The sequence below is a fragment of the Coturnix japonica genome, chromosome 5 (assembly GCF_054131305.1).
Source record: "Coturnix japonica strain WE chromosome 5, WE-NBRP24, whole genome shotgun sequence".
Lineage (NCBI taxonomy): Eukaryota > Metazoa > Chordata > Aves > Galliformes > Phasianidae > Coturnix > Coturnix japonica.
Window position 1 is genome coordinate 29,843,797 of NC_140667.1, and position 17,981 is coordinate 29,861,777.

Genomic DNA, 17,981 nt, shown 5'->3' on the forward strand with positions numbered 1-17,981 from the left:
TCACGACTCTTGTTGGGAAAACTTCTTTGTATCTCCTCTCTTTTGGTTTCAAACCATTTCCCCTTGTCCTATAAAATATATAGAGAGAATTCTTTACTTGTTTGCTCAGGACACACAACGCTGTTTTTTGCTTTTGCCATAATGATATAATCTCAGTTAAACACGTTTGCCCAACATATGAGTAGAAATTTCTTAGTTTTGTCAATGTTCAGCAGTGTTCTGAAGTAAACCAGTTTTTAACTGATTTTAGTTTAATACAAATCTCTGTGTAAGTACCATAGTCATGAAATGGGATAATTCTGTATGTATTTCTCAAAGGCCTTGTCTGAAATCAAATTTATAACTGTAGCTACATTTCATCAATGTCTATAGAGAGAGAAGTTCTTTATCTTTGTATCATTACAGTGTCTGAATTCTGTTTATATTAACATTTGCACTTACAGAAATTATTCTGTTGTGGAATAAAAATAAGTCTTCCTCTTCAGTAGTGTTTTTTTACATACATAGTATTCTGCTACAGATAAGTTGGTTGTTCCATGTATATGAAATTAAGAAAAATTGATCAGCGTTTTTCAAACCAAAGCAGAAAATGCCTATCCTTTGAAAATCAAATCCCTATAAGTAGTTTGTATGAGCACTCTGTAACAGAGGGGTTCTGATTCAATGACCATATTTCAAACTCTTGGCTGCTTTTTCAAAAAAATCTTGTACATTTAAAACTTAGTACATGTGTTTTCACTTTCCAGTTTCCTGAACAAAATGTGACAGCTATATGGAACAGTTGGTGTTAACTGTGTTTGTTACCTGTTCAGCAACTTCCAATTATTTGCACTGCAGAAATTGGTTTAAATTTAAAGTTCTGGTTTGCAACAATAAAGGAATATGCACAACTTAGTGCTCTCTTAAAATCTAAATGTCAGGTTTAATTATTTCCTTTTATTTTGATTAATATATATTTCTATATATTATAGTATCAGATTTTAAGTTACCTTTCAAATCCAGTACACTATAATAAGTATAGATTTACATATAAAAAATGAGCAAAAATTGAACATTAGTAAATGTTTATCACTTCTGTTATACCTAGCATACACTCTATCCAATTTGGAATGTAAGGAATGCTAAATCGGTGGGATCTCTAAAACATTAAGGCAGTAATTTATATGTTTGAAATGTTTCTCACTGACAGCTAAAGAAGAACGTAAAAAAGAAGAGAGCAGTTTGGAAAATGCACAAAAATGGTAAGATTTTTTTTTTTTCTAACTGTTTGCTTTTGGTTAAAGATGTTATTGATGTAGGACTTATATTAAATAGGAAAAAGCATCTGTACTTCAAAGAAGTAATGCTTTCTGAAAATTTCTTATGTAGTCTTCCAGGAAAAAGATCAGTTAGGTTTTCAGCCATACAGTCTCCTGTGTTTGAGGTTTTAATTGCTGTCAACATTGAATTGAATTCTTGTTTTAAAGAATATTGTAGTAACCGATTAACTACTTAATGCAGTAAAAATATGTTTCAGTGTCACAGAACTTTTTCATCACCTAAGCCACTGAATGTGATATACTAAGAAAACAATGAAATCCAAATGGCTGATCTGAACATCTATACCTTGCTTAGGCTAGAAGAGGAAACATATAGGAAGAAGAAAGATAACATGGATAGATAAGAAACTGTTTAGTAAGTTAGTATTTCTATTAAATACTGTGTAGCAGGTTATATTTTCATTAAATTGAAGTGTCTGCTTTTAACTTGATTCAAGATTGTTTTGTTCTGTTCTTAAAAATGTAAAATGATAATTTAAAGAAAAGCTTGCAAAATGCTTTTCATGCATTTTTTTGCAGCACATCTATGAAAAGAGTAACACATGTATACAGAATAACAGATACAATACAATACAGATACAATACAAAATTTCTAACTTCATTTGCATTACACTCAGTTGGCCAAATATTTCTCAGCTGTTTTTCACTGTACAGTTTAACTAGGGTAGCTAGGCAGGGAGCAGTAAGATCAGAAGCTCTCTTTGCTGTTCTGCTTCATGTCACAGCAGACCTGCTAACATCATGCTTGCTTCTTCCTAGCTGAATCCTCCATTCCTACTGATGCAGCTGATAGAGCTGTCCTGAATCCTGAATTCCTCTGCCCCTCCCCTTCCTCCTTTGCCTTCATCCTGACACTTAGTATTTTGCTTCTGTTTGTGTTTCATCTTCACATCTTCCCCTGGTAGCACTGTTTGTTTTCATTCAGCTAGCTCTATCTTTCTGGGCTGCTTCCTGACTTTTAGGAGTAACAGATCTTTTCAGCAATAACTTAAAATGCTGAATGTTTAGTTAGCAATTGAGAAACCTAAATTCAGTATCAGACAACTAATTCCTTATGTCAACTGCAAATTAGATGTACTTTGTACCCTGGAGAGCCTAGTTTGCTCCAGAAAGGCTGCAGAGCAAATGGCACATGAAAACAACTGTGCTGTAGAAGGAGTTTGTCATTAGGTAGAAAATAAACAGGTCAGCCAGCTGTTAGTCAATAGTTCAGCCAATTTTCTGCCACCTTCTGCAGCAAATGGAAACAGTTCACCTGAGACATGGACTGTCTTGGGAGATATTTGGGATTTTTCTCTCTCTTTTTCTGACTGTACAAAAAACTAACCTGGATGACCAAGTAAAGTAGACTCTGGGCTCAGAGGAAGTCAATCTGGGCTCGGAGATTATAAAAGCACAATCAGTTAAAATATCATCAGAAGTATCTTCTGTAGTAAAAGTCTACTTTGAAAATATTCAGCTGTGTAACAATTCTGTAGCTGCATTATAAAATAAAAGTGTGCTACTATATTGATAATGTTTTTTCATAAAAATAATTGCTGTTATCTGCTTATTGACATACAGGGAAGGAGACAATTTATTTTCTGTAAAATCTGTGCAGGCTGATTGCCACTGACTGTGGATTTTTTTCTCCACTTCACAGAATTCCAACTATTTGAAAGTTACTATTAACCAGAGCTGGAGGTTTTTTCCTCACTTGGCACATAACTCTTCTGTAGTATTTCTACAAAAAGATATGGCAAAATAAGGTCTTTGTGCCACATTGTGAATCAAATTAAAGACTAAGATAGAATATAGCATTTCCTGTAATACAAGAAATTCTGTTTTTCGTCTTTAAAACTGAATACCTGTGATTCAACTGTGTTACATATCTCTATGGTGGCTCATGCATCTATATGCTGCCTTCCTGAAAGTGAGGTAGGTGTTGGAAAGATAGTTATACTCAGCATGAATTACTGCTATGATTTCCAAGGCTAAGGGGAAGTTGTGGTAACTACCAGCCTTGACAACCAAATCAGGAATCAGCACTCAGACAAACTGTTTTCCCTGTAGGCTTACTGTTGACAGTTTCTTTTCCCCCCCTCTCCCAGCTTTGAAGAAACAGTGGGATACTTTGGCATAAAGCCAAAGCCTGGTGAGAAGGAGATCACACCAAACTATGTTTTCACGGTGTGGTACGAATTCTGCAGTGACTTCAAGACCATTTGGAAACGAGAGAGCAAAAGCATTTCCAAGGAGCGGTAAGGTTCTAATAAAGTCATTAATACCATTTTAGATGTCTGGGAAACTGTTCCTTCTCAAACCTAACAAATTATACTCCTATATTTCACAGGCGTCATTGTTTTCTTTCAGATCTAATGGACATCAAGGAAAGATTATTCCCTCAGGGTGCGTAGGAAAATTCACCAAAGGCATGCTGTCCCCACAAAAAGATAAACACATATAATCTGATAAATTACACTTTTGTAACCCCTTCCAATTACTAGCTAGTAAAATGAAAGGGGAGCTGTGCTAATTTGTAACAGATTGCTTCTCTGTGCATTTTCATGTTGAACTAGCCTAAATGAGGCGATATTGCTGTCGCAGACAGTACAGACAAATAAAAGTGAATGCTTTTCCAGTTAATATACTGCACTTGCATCAAAGGGAAGCCCCAGAGATTCAGGCCACACTTAGCACTGTGTTGAAGCCCCACGCTGAATTTACAGCACCACTTCTGACTCTTGGTGTCCTGCTGAGGACTTCAAACTACTTACCGCTAGATCTCACGGCAGTCAACTGATTTTATTAGTTAGAGTAAAAAAATAAAATATAAACCATTCAATTATTTGCTCACTTTTCTTAAAGAAGCTAAAAATCATTTGCAGAGAAGATACCTATACTATGAGTGAGTAAATGCCATGTTAATCATAACTCATTTGAAAAGACCTAAAAAGTGGTGTTGTGATCATGCTTTGGAAAAGAATGGACTAATCACTTTAAGCATGAAATGCAAATCCAGGTGTGTATTCTAAAGTGACACAGATGAAAAGGAAACATTTCTTTAAAGATCTTAGCACTTATACTTTCCTTTTTTGCTTTAACTCAGTAGGGATCTTTGAACCCTGTAAATGTAGATTTTTAAAGGACAAAATGGAGAAAATATAAGTTCCTGATAGTCAACCTTATGGGCATTGTTTTTCAGGTTTCAGATTATTGAAAGTTGTAGGTGTTTGTATCATCATGGTTAAATCTATTTTAGAAGCTGACAACAGTGAACATTGACAGAGAATCTTTTATTTCTTTTTCTCCAAGTCAATATTCAAATTGGTTTCCCAAATTAAAAACATGTAAAATTGCTAGTCAGTAAGCAGGTTGCTCTAATCGTCTAGGGATTGTATTATGGATTTACTTCAGAGAACTAAAAAACATCCAGAGCATACATCCATTCCTTACATAGTTAGTGCTTTGCTGATGGGATACAGTGATCCCTTCAGAGCAATTGATTTAAGATGTTGATTAATTAAACATTTGATTAATACATTAGAGATCTTAACAAAAAACAACTCAGCAATGTTCAAGAGATCTTTGAAGTAAACTGCTGTGTTCTGTGTTTTCCTGCTGGGATGAGATGAACTACTCATTGCTTAATAATAGTGTAAATAAAATGTAATAGTAAAAATACATTGCAAAATTTTCATCAGTTCCTTTAAAACATATTTCTATTCCTATTCATGAATGTAAAGCAATGCCACTTATTAGAATATTTCTTCAAAGTGCTAATTTCTGGATTATATATTTCAATTTTTCTTTATAAAGTTTCATTAATATCAAAAGAACAATTCATTGTCATTTACGTTAAAAATCTAAGTGTTTCATAAAGATCATGAGGTGCTGAAATGAGGATCTTTGTGTAATAAGTAAATTAGAATGAGAGAAGAGCTGTTTTCATCATCCTAAATTGTTTTGTAATGTGCTACTGAAAAGAAGAACCTCATGAAATCAGTAAATTTGAATGATGGGAAAACTATTTTAATCATCTGAAAATTTCCTGTGAATTCATGACCTTTTAAGGTTTTGTTTCACAAAGTCTGAGACTAATAGTTGATGAGCTGAGGCCCAAGAAATTTTGAAAGAAAGCTCAGAGTCACTCTGCACATTGGTAACTAAAAACCTTAGTATGACTGGAATGGACAGCTGTCTTCCATAACTGGCTAATTAATTTGATGCACTATTTGTTTTGCATTTCTAGAGATGGTAATTAAAAATAAAAAGGTTATGTTCATCAACAATGAATTCTTTTGTTCTTAAAAAATAAATAAATAAATAATTAAAGAGGAAAAATTGGTAGCAAAAGTCAAAATTTTCATTGTTGGGTTCTGAAACTAAGACATTGATATCTTTATATAAACACTTCTACTGTTACCTTAGCCTTCAAATTTCAGGAGGAGCCGCAGAAGTATAAAATGTATCTGAACTGAAATAGCTGTGTAGATACCTAAATATGGTTTTAATTGTTTACATTTAAAGGAGAATGTCAGTATTGGATTATAATTTCTCACTCATGAAGTACAGCTCAGAAAATTCTAAATTTAATTATTATATGCAGAATCATCAGTAACGTGCCATACCAAATGCAGCATTAAAAATATATTAGCTAAAATTAATAGTAGGTCAAAAGATTTAAGGTGGAAAATTAAATTTTTATACTCAAAACAAGGTACTTTGTGTTGCGTAAGAGAAACTATAAAATCTCTGAATTTTGGGGAGAAGGGGCACCCCCTGTGAAAAATGACAGCCTCAGCTGCAGGAGCCTGTTTTGTCTAACATTAACTTGGCTCCTAAATGTAACACAACTGTAGAAATCTAATTAGATTAATGCTTTTTCATGAAGTAAAGGAAACACTTTAACAGAGCTGCCCAGCACTTTACTCACCGTGAAAATAAATTAGATGCCTGCAAAACATAGTTGAATCATTGTCTCTTTCCTGAACAAAATTTGAACACCATTTAGAAGAAGACAGAATTACAGATAGATAACAAACCTAGATAGATACAACAAATTAACTGACTGTAGAGATAAAATGAAGAAACTTTTTAACTGTGTGCATTCAGGTAAATCAACTGCTTTTTTTGTTTTCTTCTTATAAGATTTTGAGATGCTAACCAAGCTGAAGACCGAAACAAAGTTATGTCATTGCATTTCTACAAGTCACATTTCCTTTTTTTATTCCATTAATTTTATTTTCAGTTAGTATGTCTCTGCATTCAGAATCAAAATAAGTGTGTATTAATATGTGAATATATACCCATATATCTATTAAAGCATTCAAGATCTGTTAAAATGTATTTTAACATAATACCCTAGCCAAGTCTGAATATGGGGTAAAAAATCTAGACGTATATATTAAAAAACAAGTAATTGCAGTGATGAATAGAAAATCGCAAAATAAGTGTGATGAGTATTATCATGTGATTATGCTTTATGTATGAAGCATCCAAATAGGAATGGAATTATTGCTGTTAATTTTTCTCACTGCTTCCACTGCAAACATAAGATTGTAGCAGTAGTTACTGCACTAGATTAAGCCATTTCTTTCATTAGATAGAATATGCATTCAAATTGCACAGCAAGAAACAGAAATCAGAAACAAAAACAAAGAACCAAAGTTTGTCTTAATGTCTAGAGAAGTCATTTGATAAACAGAAGTACGTTTCTTCTTCAAAATAGGGTAAGACCTGCTTATAGAAGGTCCCTTTTTTAATGCCTTTTTTGTTCTTGAATGTTATCACTAGCACAAATCACACTGATGGTATCACTTTATCTTATGAAAAAATCTATAGTGATTACTTTTTTGGAGTGCTCAAAGGAATGAATGACAAGTTTAAAAAGCTGAAGCTCTGAATGTAGCAGCATGAGTAGCTAATGGTGGTAACTGAACAATAAAAAGGGCAGTGAATGGTGTCCAGTAAATTTTTGTTTACTATAGTAAGTTGGAGTTGGCTATAGCTTTCCACCTCTTTGTTTTGGTGCAGATTATTTGTCTAACCATCAATTAAGCTAATCTGTGAGGCTAACTTGCACCTAATAACTGAAATTTGGCAGGAGCACTTGCCACAGAGGAAGCAGAGGATTATATTATATTTTTGTTTTCAATATTACAGTGAGCAATGAGGAAAAATAATCTTTAGTTCAAGACACTTCTTTTTAGAAAGCTTGACTAGCCAATTCTATTGTACAATATAGTGATAGAAATGGACAATGTTCAAACTTCGAAGTCTGTTATAAGGCTATTGTGATGCTAACCAAGGACTTTAGCAAACAATTGTCTGTCTTCACACACCAGTAAGACCAGTAGCAATTGGCTCGCTCAGACAGGATTGTTTGTATCCTAACTGTAGGCTTTTAAGTGCAGCATGAACCAGCTTACACCTTCTGCCTGGCTGCACGGGAAGCATAATTGAACATGACAAGAGTTTATCTTCTGAGTACCTGGCTTACAATGGAAACTTTATTAAATACAAATATATATTTTAGTTGAATTTCTGTGTTGAAGTTGTAAATTAAAAATTAAAATGATGCTTTTATTTTTTCACTAATACATTCCAATTTTAGAGGCATGACTTGCATCTAGTTTACAGGGAAAACTAGTCACATTGAGGCAGGAAAAAGCAAATTATATTCTCATAGATAATAGTAAAGATTCAAATATAATATTGGAATCATGAGTTTCCCAATTAAAAACACATTTCTTTGTTCACTTCATTCAGTTTTGTTTTCCTTATTGTGTGATATTGTGCTATATTGCTCAGCATTGCAGTTGCCACCACATCTTCTTTATTCATTAGGATATATTGACCTCTTTTGCTCACCACTGAATGAGAGTAATGTTTCTTTTGAACACAACCATGTTGTGGTTGATCAGATTTCAAAGCTTAATTGACTTGCATTCCTTAAATCTTCTTTTCTCTCCTCTGAAACAAACTGACACACCAGAACTATTAGTGTTTAATGTCTTGGATGTGTAAGTAGACCTGAGTTGTGACATCCACTGATTAACGCTGCCCAAAACACAACGTGTGAGGAATATCTATTGCCTCCTCTGCTGTGATTATAAAATATGCCTTAGAAAAGCAGGCCTTCCCTGAGCTGACCCTGACAGAAGTAAGTCTTCAGCTGTTTTCTGTAAAGACAAGACACTGCTGTTTCCTCTGCAAAAACTATTTTTCCGAGTTTATAATTAGTTGTTCTTAGATTGTTCTGCCCCTTGAATTGTGCAGTCTCCAAGCTTTGAAAAGTCGTGGCTGTTAGGCAAGGTCCCCAGTGGCTGGAAAAAGGGAAACATCACTCTCATTTTCAAGAGAGAAATGAAAACCCAGGGAACTGCAGGCCAATGTGCCTGAAATAATGGAAAGGAATACACAAATTAATCTACTTTCATTGGGCAAATTTATTATTTTAAATTTGGATGGTTTTCATACAATTTTGCTTTTCTCATTTAAACAATAGTGCTTCCATGCACAGTAGCCAGTTCTAGTACCCTAACCATGTTTAAGAAAAAAATAATAAAATTACTTATTAGACAAGTTTACAGTGTGAATGTTTCACTGATGTAATTACTGAGCTAAACCACTTTGTTAAAACTGGACTTTAAAACTTTATATTCATCTTAAATTATGTACTGAACTTTCTGTGAATGCCTGCTAATCTTACCAGTCATATGTTAACAAAGTGATTTCTCCATAAGAGACCAAAGTGTAATACATAATGTCTCTCTGAACCAAATATCAAATGATTCAGATAATTTTAGTGAGCTGGTTTATTTTCATTCCCTATTCCAAACTTTTCAGTCTGTGTAAAAAATCCCAGATTTCCTGAAAACAGTGCAAATATAGAATAAAACAAACGGAGCTACACCTAAATCAGCATCAAGCTTAATTTTCTTTTCAAGACCAAGTGCTTATAATCCCCACCTTCCAGATGGAAATGTGAACTCAAAACATTTATAAGCAGTTGAGAAAACTGTCATAGGACTGAAAAGAATGTGATAGGAAAGAAAACATGACTGAAACAGGTAAAAGTTTAGAAATTCATACCTTCACTTGATTGTGCTGAACTTGTTTACATACACCTGAAATTCATTATAATCTTCGCATAAACTTTGTAGCTGTGAGGAATAGTAGGCAGTTCAGTGGCTGCTGTCATCTATGAAAAAGAAGCAAACCATACTGATTAGCAAAAAACTGTAAAAGGATGGAGTGATATGTTAGAACGTAGTTGCTGGCTTGACACAAAGAAAGCTAATTAAGTTTTAGAAAGACTACAGATACGTTTTAAATTGCATAGCATAGTAAATTCATCTTGGTGTATTTGAGGTTATGCTTGCAGATAGGAATTACAACAAGGAATGTTATTTTCCAATGCTGAATGTTGATAAACATGATGAGGAATTTATGAATGTGTTCTGTATTTTTAAAAAGATGTCCAGAATTGGGTATGCTGATAATGTTACAGCAAGGAAATACACATCAGTAATTGCAGCTATAATCCACTTTCCTTTCTGCTTTTCTTCCAAAATTCCTCAAAAATTGAGCGTGTCGAAAGTGGTTTGAACTGGACATGGTATTTTTAATACTTTTTGACTGGCCATAACAATTATTTCTACTAGTGGAAAAAATTAAATAAGAGAAGAAAATACAATTTTTCAGTTCCAGAGTGCCAAGAAATGTGTTGTTTATAGTAAAAGGCTGATCTTGTGTGCAGTAGTGAAAACTGAGTTGCCGAGTTCTTGCTTGTAAAAACTTTTTTTTTCCTTCTGCATATTGCATATTGAATTGTAAAGTAGGTGTCTGTAGCTTCAGCATTTTAAAGGCTGATAGCTGTCTGATCTGTCTCCTTCGTGCCAATAATTTTCTTTCCATTTTATCATTATTTTATCATTATTTAGCACATAATTTCCCTTCCCTTTTCCTCTGTCTGAATGAGGAGAGTCAAGTCCCTTTCTCCTTTCCCTCTTTATAAAACTTCTGATTGCGTTCTTCTCATTAAATCCTCACAGAAACATGAGATTTAGGATCTGCAGTACAATAAGATCAAAAGGAAAGAAAAGAAACAATGTAATCGGATCTGTGTTCTTTTCCCTTATCCCAGTAGTGCTTTTAGTAGACTGGTGTATAGCTGCGCACAAGGCTACCTTAACTATCTGTACACAAGAACCTCTTCTAATCTGTGTCTCTATCACCGCATCAGTGAGCTTGGCCCAGCAATTCCAAGCAAAGCAACAAGGAAAACATTAAGATAAAAACTGGCAGATGCTTTCATTTCAAGATCTTCAGAGGAAATTAAGAGAATAGCCTAGCAAATGTCTTGTTAAAATTTGTATTCTGTATATATAAAAGATCTAGCCCGCTAGCTTGTGGATGTTTTTTAAAGTATCTTCTTCCTTTCCTACTGCAGCTGTTTTGGTTCCATACAACCCTAATCCTACAAGAAGGGAGAGATAATTTGCCTACTGAGATTTTCAGTGAGCTGTACAGACAGGCTGTGCTTTTGCTTTAGCTGTTCTCTTCAGTTAAAATGCAGTCTGATCTATTTTGGTAATTTATGAAGTGCCTTTGCATTCAAAGTAGTACTTTGTTTGGTCACTATGTCTAAAAAGGTAGGTGGTGGTACTTCCTAGAGATAAAATATGTATTAAGCAGACCTAGAGCAGTTTGAATTTGTTTGAATCTAACAATGTGTTTTGTGTATATTTTGTTTCAGAATTAAAGTGGCTCAGCAATCAGTAAGCAAGTTAACTGCAGAGAAGAAAGTTGAAACAAAGAAAATCAATCCTACAGCTAGCCTGGTATGATCTCTTTCTCAGCGTGACATTTAGAATGTTTTTGTGACACTGTTCTTGTCATTCAGGATGATGGTGGGTTTTTGTTCTTGTTGAAGGGTGAAGCAGAGCTCTTAGTTTGAACATAGCAGGTTATTATTCTTCCCATAGAAAAAACTGCAAAGATTATGCCTTACAGTAGTCTAATAGTGAAGGTTAAAGCTTACTTTAGTTGTACCTAAGTATGGCTCTGCTATTCTAGATAACAAACATAATTAGACCTGTTCTGGTTCCTTCCCCCTTGCAGCTAAAGTCGCTTGTATTTTCTTCACACTGTTTAGTGCACTGTGGCTTACTGTATATGTTTTAAAAATGAGAGTCTTCTTTCTTTAAAACCTTACAAAATATTGTTTACTCTGTTGAATAGTGGTAGAAGGGTTTGAATCCTCAGTTTGTCATTAGTGTTTACCATTCTTTTTTTATAGGACACAGAGAAATAATAATTTACACTGTAGATAAAACTGTTTTTTATCTTTGAGCAAGGCAAAGAATTTCTCAAACTATAGGATGTAAAAGTAAAAAAGTATAAATGTACATGAAAGAAGTCAGTTATTTCCATTCCCAACGGAGCATATCAGTTTCAGGACAGGAGACAGATATGAATGACTAAACTTGCTTGGGAAGAGGTTATTAGACAACATAATCTACCTAATGCTAAATTAGAGTATTTATGTCAGCAGAAACCATTCTGGACAAGAGAAGGTACTAGATTAAACTGAGAAATGTATCTAGTTTACTCTCGCTGTGCTGATCTTCAAAGAGCTGCTCATTCATCTGGCAGTTTTTAAAGGCACACAGTGTTTGACAAGTGTGTAGCTAAAGCAAGCTCATCTTCTCTAAAGTAACTAGTGAACTCATTGTGAGCCTTCCTTGAGTGCTCCAGGAGTTTTTTGTTTGATTGTTTCATTTTAATTAAGGAGAACTCTAATCTGCTGACTCATTTAGTACTTCTCAATATTCTAGATGAAATACTTAAGGCAACTTGAGAGCAGACAGAAAATTAGAGGAAAGAATGATAATAAAGTTCTTTTTATTTTTAACAACAGAAAGAGAGACTACGTCAAAAAGAAGCCAATGTGAATGCCAGCTGAAAGAAGAAAGATGAAAACGATAGTGTGTCTTAATACCTTTCATGATGCTTTATTATGCCCATGGCCCAGAGAGCACCTTATGTTTGCTACTGAATTCTGCTTTGCTGATATGTTCCAAGACAATCCACTAAAGATTTTTCAGTTCCTTCAAAGGGGTTTGTACATAAAGTAGAAGGTATTCTAAGAAGGCTTTTTTACATGGAAATTGAGAACGATTTTCTGTAGTTCTTCCTTACATTGTAAGGAATCTGTTTATGGTTATTTAAAGTACTTTGTATGTAATGCAGTAATATAAAAGAGTTAGAATGAAAATTTTGGATACAAGGTTAGATAAGGACTTACAACCTGCAGGTTATTTACAGAGCTTTGTGTAGATTAGAGCAAATATGCTGTTCGGCTCACAAAGCACTATTATACCTTATTTTTTGTTACTTCAGCAGTAACTGAGGTATAATTGACTAACTGTAAGAAATATTACAGTGTCTGAGTACTGGATGCATCTTTCTAAAACAGATTAAATGTAATTATAGATTTACTCTGTATTTTACTATAAATATTTTTATAGAAGCCTCAACTTATGCCACACATTGAAATGAAAGCAATATTTTGCACATGAAAAGGAATAGCTTCAAATTCTTTATCTGTATGATTGATGGTGTAACTGATTCACTATCTTTTTGTTAGTTTATTTTAACCTGCCCTATATTCGGAATTCCAAAAAAAAAAAAAAAAAAGTGTATTTTTATTCTGTGTATGTTGAAATTACCAGTTCCATAAAATAATGTTTTTACTAGTCATTATTCATTGAACGTAAATACAGCAATGTGTTTCCATAAAGTTATATATTTGTCATTAAATTTTCATCTTTCAATTCTAACGAAAGCTTTCTTTTAAACAATGCATAAGTCACTCTAAAAAGCTAGGTCTTTTCCCGCTATAATTTTATGAATAATGTCTCCAGCATATAAATATCTATGTGGCTATATAAAGTTAATAAGTAAAACTTGAAGAAGGAATGTGACCTGTCATCCTGCAGCATCGTAACCATTGCTTCTAAAGTAGCAGGGCCTGAAAAAAATCTACCAAATATCCACTGTTCCTTGAAGATTCTTAGAAAGAGAAATCTTGAAGGAGTTAACTTAATATAACAACAGGGCAACAAACTGAAGAAAAAGTTCTTCTGCTTGCTAACTGTAGAGAGAATCTGCCTTCTTTATGATAATGACATATGAAGTGGGTTAGAAAGAGTTATTAGATAAAGAAAAAAGTAAATTAAAAAAAATAAAATTGAAGTCATTATTCCTTTGACTTAATAGATGGAAAGGATACCCATGAAACAAATTATCACTATAAATGAATGCTTGTTAAAGAAGACAACCACAGTCATGGAAATTACCTTCCATTGGAAGACTTTATATACTACAGATTTTTCAAATGCATCTATCAGTCCTGAATAGACAAAAATAAGGGATGTTTTGGGGTTTCTGGCTGCTACAAGTATACCTGAGATGTGTGAGCATAATTCTTATGGAAACAGTCAATAACATACCAACAAAAACAAAGTAAGTTTTAGCTCCACTGTTCCAATTGAAGAAATAGACATTCCAAAGATTTAAATTTTGTCTTCCACCAAGTAGGTAAAGGATATTTATTGCCAATATCGTCATGCTAACAGGAGCAATAGTGCTTGTAAAAACCAAAGAACAGCAAAAAAGGCAATTCTGATAATCTTTTAAGCAAACAACGGTTGAGTTTTGATATGGTTTTTTATCTGTCCTGAAGAGGGTGTATATTGACATTTGGTTGATTGGGATTTTTTCATTGAAACGTTTTATCTGAAATACCAAGCAATGAGTGATACTGTTTGTGAAATAAGGATTGATGTTGAGAATTCTCATTAAAAATATACCATGGAAAATTTTTTTAAATTATTGAAATATCCTGTTTCAAAATTTCTCTCTGTGAAATTTCATTTTTCAGTTCAAAGTGACTTTTTCAGTTTGCAGTGTTGAAAAAATGTATATAAAAAGGGATTAAAATTAAAATTTTCAATGTAAAGTGTTCCTTGATTAGATTTATAATTCTTCTTTTTGTTTTCAGATTATTAATTTGCCAACATTTTCAGAATATAGGCTATTTATCAGAAACTTACATTGCACAGATATATTCTTTCTTCCTTATCCACATTTACACCAACTTCACTCTTAAAATGGAGATTTAGATTCCAACTTCAATTATAACATAAATTATCTACTAGTTTTACTGTTGGTTTTACTGTTTTTAAGTGGGGTAGAAAAAAGTATATCTAGACTATTTAATTAATTCTGTTACTGAGGACTTAGACATTCTTGGATGTAATTCATCAGCTAAATATCAGACTGACATTCTCACTACCACACTGACACTAGTGTTGCCCAGAGGTGTCTTCAGACAATGATTAACAGTATGTGCTGACCTCAACTGATCTATTGCATTAGCAAAGAGATATTAAGAGATATTATGTGTCTATGTAAACTGTTTAATTATTACATGTTTAGGGACTACAACTGTAACAAACAGCCATCAGCGAGAGTCATCTTGAGGTCAGCAAGTGTCACCAGAAGTTATGTTTGAATCTTAAATTTATTTTGGTGCCTCATTTTAACCTCAGTTTTCTAGTTTAGAGAGGAAGAAAAAGAGGAGAAAAAGCAAAAAGAATGGAAGAGATGAAAGGGAACAGAAGACTGGTACAAGGTACATGACTGCATTGCTGTCAAGGAGGTAAATTGAAGTAAATAATAAAAAGGAGGTAAACTGAAGTAAAGAACTGAGTAAATAAAGCCAAGCAACCATAGCTACATAGTTACTGTTTTTCTAAGCTACTTCATTTAAAATACTTGCATGCTAAGCAGAATATATGTTTTTTACTCTCCTGTTATTGCCAAGCTACTCAAAATCTGTTAAGCAAAGCAGTATTAAAACCCTTTTTACTCAGAGTGTGCTTATTACATATAAAAATTGTACATTTTGCTGATTTATAAACTGGACAATTGGGAAAAACTTAATTTAGATGAGTGACTCTAATTTGTGAAGTGCTCTTTAACTTATTTATGATTTTATCACTTACTGATAGTAAAATGAAAGACCTTTTAGCATTTGAGGTATTTTGACAGTATAAATTACATTTTTATGATGTTTATATTAATTTATGAAAATTACCAATATATTTTGCCATGACTCGTGTTTTACTATGTGCTTTATTTTAGGATCATAAGTGTGTAGGTTGAATATATATATTTTTTCAACAAAAGAGAAACTGTAGTTTCTGTGCATATGGAAAATGAAAGTGCAGTGGAATACTCAGAAAACAGAGAGAAAAATAATTAAGAGTCTTGAGCAGTTCTAGGATGAAGTTTACCTTGGATTTCAAACTTTCTGAATTGCTTAGGATAATTCTGCAACAGACAAGGTGTCTCTGACTTGTCTAATTATTTTCTACCTGAAACATGTACAGAATATTTTACTTTCCATATGATGCACAGGTTCTCACTGTCCTGATTTCTAGTAATTGTATAGCAATTTCTTTGTCATCTTTCCTACTTGAGGGATATGATGCAGCAGAACACTCTGCATTTAGTTATTTAGTGATGCTGTTTCTTCATTGCTTTAAGCCACTATCTTAAAAATGGATGCCTTAATCTTTCTGAAACACCCAAACAAATTCAAAATATTCCTCTCATTACAGCATCAGTGTGTTTTTGAAAATCCCTAATCTGTGTTTAGGAAACAGGCTAAGCTTATATTGTTAGAAAAGTATATTCATTTAGGTTTTGCTCACTCTTGGCTTTGTCTGTATCTTGTTTAATTTTGTTATGGATCTCACTTATTATTTATTATTTTTAAAGTCCAATCTAGTTTATTAATTTTTTATAGTAGATGCAGCCTGGAAAGTTCTCTTTGTTGTTTTTTTGTTTTGTTTTGTTTTCCTATAAATATAAGCCAATGCATATGCATGTAAACATAAAGAATATAGATGCCAATAGGTAACTTGACTGTAGTAAATACATGGCTTCAAAAAGAGAAAATATTAGGAACTAAGTGGCTCCTAAAGCCAGCAAGAAAAAAAAAAAAAAATCTGATAATTAAAACTGGATGAAAAATTAAAATTAGAAGTAAATTCCAAACTATTCCTAATGAGGCTAATTAGCCACTGAAAGTAGGTAGCAAAGGCAGTTATGGTTTCTCCATTCTCAGTGCTTCTCAATTTTTCTCTAACACTTTCAAATTAGGATGGAACATCTTAGTGAAAAGTTTGTGTAGCCCAATGCAACTTACTGGACTTAGTTCTGATGTTGTAAGTGTATTCCCGTATCCATTGACTTACCAGCTCTGATAGTCCCTATTGACAGAAAAATCTAGAAGTATGTCAAAAGACCCAGCAACATACAGTTTTTTGTTATCTGTAATGAGAAACTTCTTATCCAAGCTAGAAGAACCCCTTCTTGTGATTTTAAATTTAAAAATACACCACAAATAGTGTGACATAGAATGTGAGGCAGGAAACTATTCTCAAATTATTTGTTTTTCAAGTGATTAATTAATATGTCTGTTGCACATTGTGGTAATTACAAAGTAGCAAACTTAAATGCTGTGGAATTCAATGCTATTTTAAGGATCCTAAAGCTAAGTCTGAGGTCTTAGTGGACAAAATGTGAAATCCAAGAATCACGGAAAGCGTAGTTCTTCAGCTTATGTCAACATTTTTGAGCACATTGATGGGAATTTAACTCGGGTACAAGAAACATCATGCAGAATGTACACAACAGTCTGTCCTTTAGGTGATATTAATTATGACCTGTTAATGTCACTGCCAAACATTTCCACTGCACAACAAAGTTTGAACTATAACAATTTTACACAATTGTTTCTGAGATTTAAAGTTCAAAATATGCAAGCATGCAGTACTTGTTTTTGTGGGGTTCTTTTGTCAAAATGCCTGAAATAAGTTTCCTTTTTTCCTTCCTATCTTCTTCCCTTCTTTCCTTCCCTCTCTCCTTCCTTCACACCCACTTTTCTTCCTTCCTTTCTTCTTTCCCACTTTCCCTCTTTTCTTCCTAAATTTCTCATGTTTTTTTATATTTAAAAAAAAAAAAAAAAACCAACCGATTCGAACTGTTACTGAAATTTATCTTTTTTCCCCCACACCTAAACTTGCACGAGGCCCTAGAATAATTCTAGTAAACTGATGGGCTTCAACAGACAGTAAACTATTTTGAGCACTACCTCATTTCAGGCTTTTGAACTAGGAAAGTTGCCTCTTTGTAAAATGTAAGCACTGGGTATGAAAAAGTGTTTGTTTTGAAAAGTGAAGTAAAAATACAGTGAAGTAAAAATAAAGAAGTTATATCTTTGAGCCAGAACACATCACTTTCTCGGGAGGAGAAATTATCAAGTAATATAAGCTTTCATATGAGGTAGAACAGTATTGCCCTTCTTGTTTTGTTTCTGACAGTTGTCAGCTTAGAATAAATTAAAGGAAGAGGGTTTTTTTTTGTGAGGTATTTTAGATTAATTTCATTTCAGATTTTATCACCTCAACTTTATTTTCAACAATCTGATATTGAGGATTTACGAAGAATCCATTACTATAAGTGCTTATATATAGAAGTAATTTTATGTAAGTATTCCTGTGGCCCACAGTTAAAAGATACATAGAAGACATTATAGGATCA

At 33.3% G+C, this 17,981-nt stretch overlaps 1 protein-coding gene across 6 annotated transcripts in view; it reads left to right on the forward strand.

Moving 5' to 3' along the window:
• Positions 1-14,328, forward strand: part of FMN1 (formin 1) — a 153,790-nt gene extending 139,462 nt beyond the window's left edge. For all 6 annotated transcript variants that reach the window (XM_085550366.1, XM_085550368.1, XM_085550367.1 and 3 more), the window contains 4 exons: positions 1,190-1,241; positions 3,410-3,559; positions 11,062-11,146; positions 12,226-14,328. In XM_085550366.1, the coding sequence (XP_085406492.1) occupies positions 1,190-1,241; positions 3,410-3,559; positions 11,062-11,146; positions 12,226-12,270 (332 nt within the window). In that variant the 3' untranslated portion in view covers positions 12,271-14,328. The remainder of the gene's footprint in view (positions 1-1,189; positions 1,242-3,409; positions 3,560-11,061; positions 11,147-12,225) is intronic.
• The last annotated feature ends 3,653 nt before the right edge of the window (positions 14,329-17,981 follow it).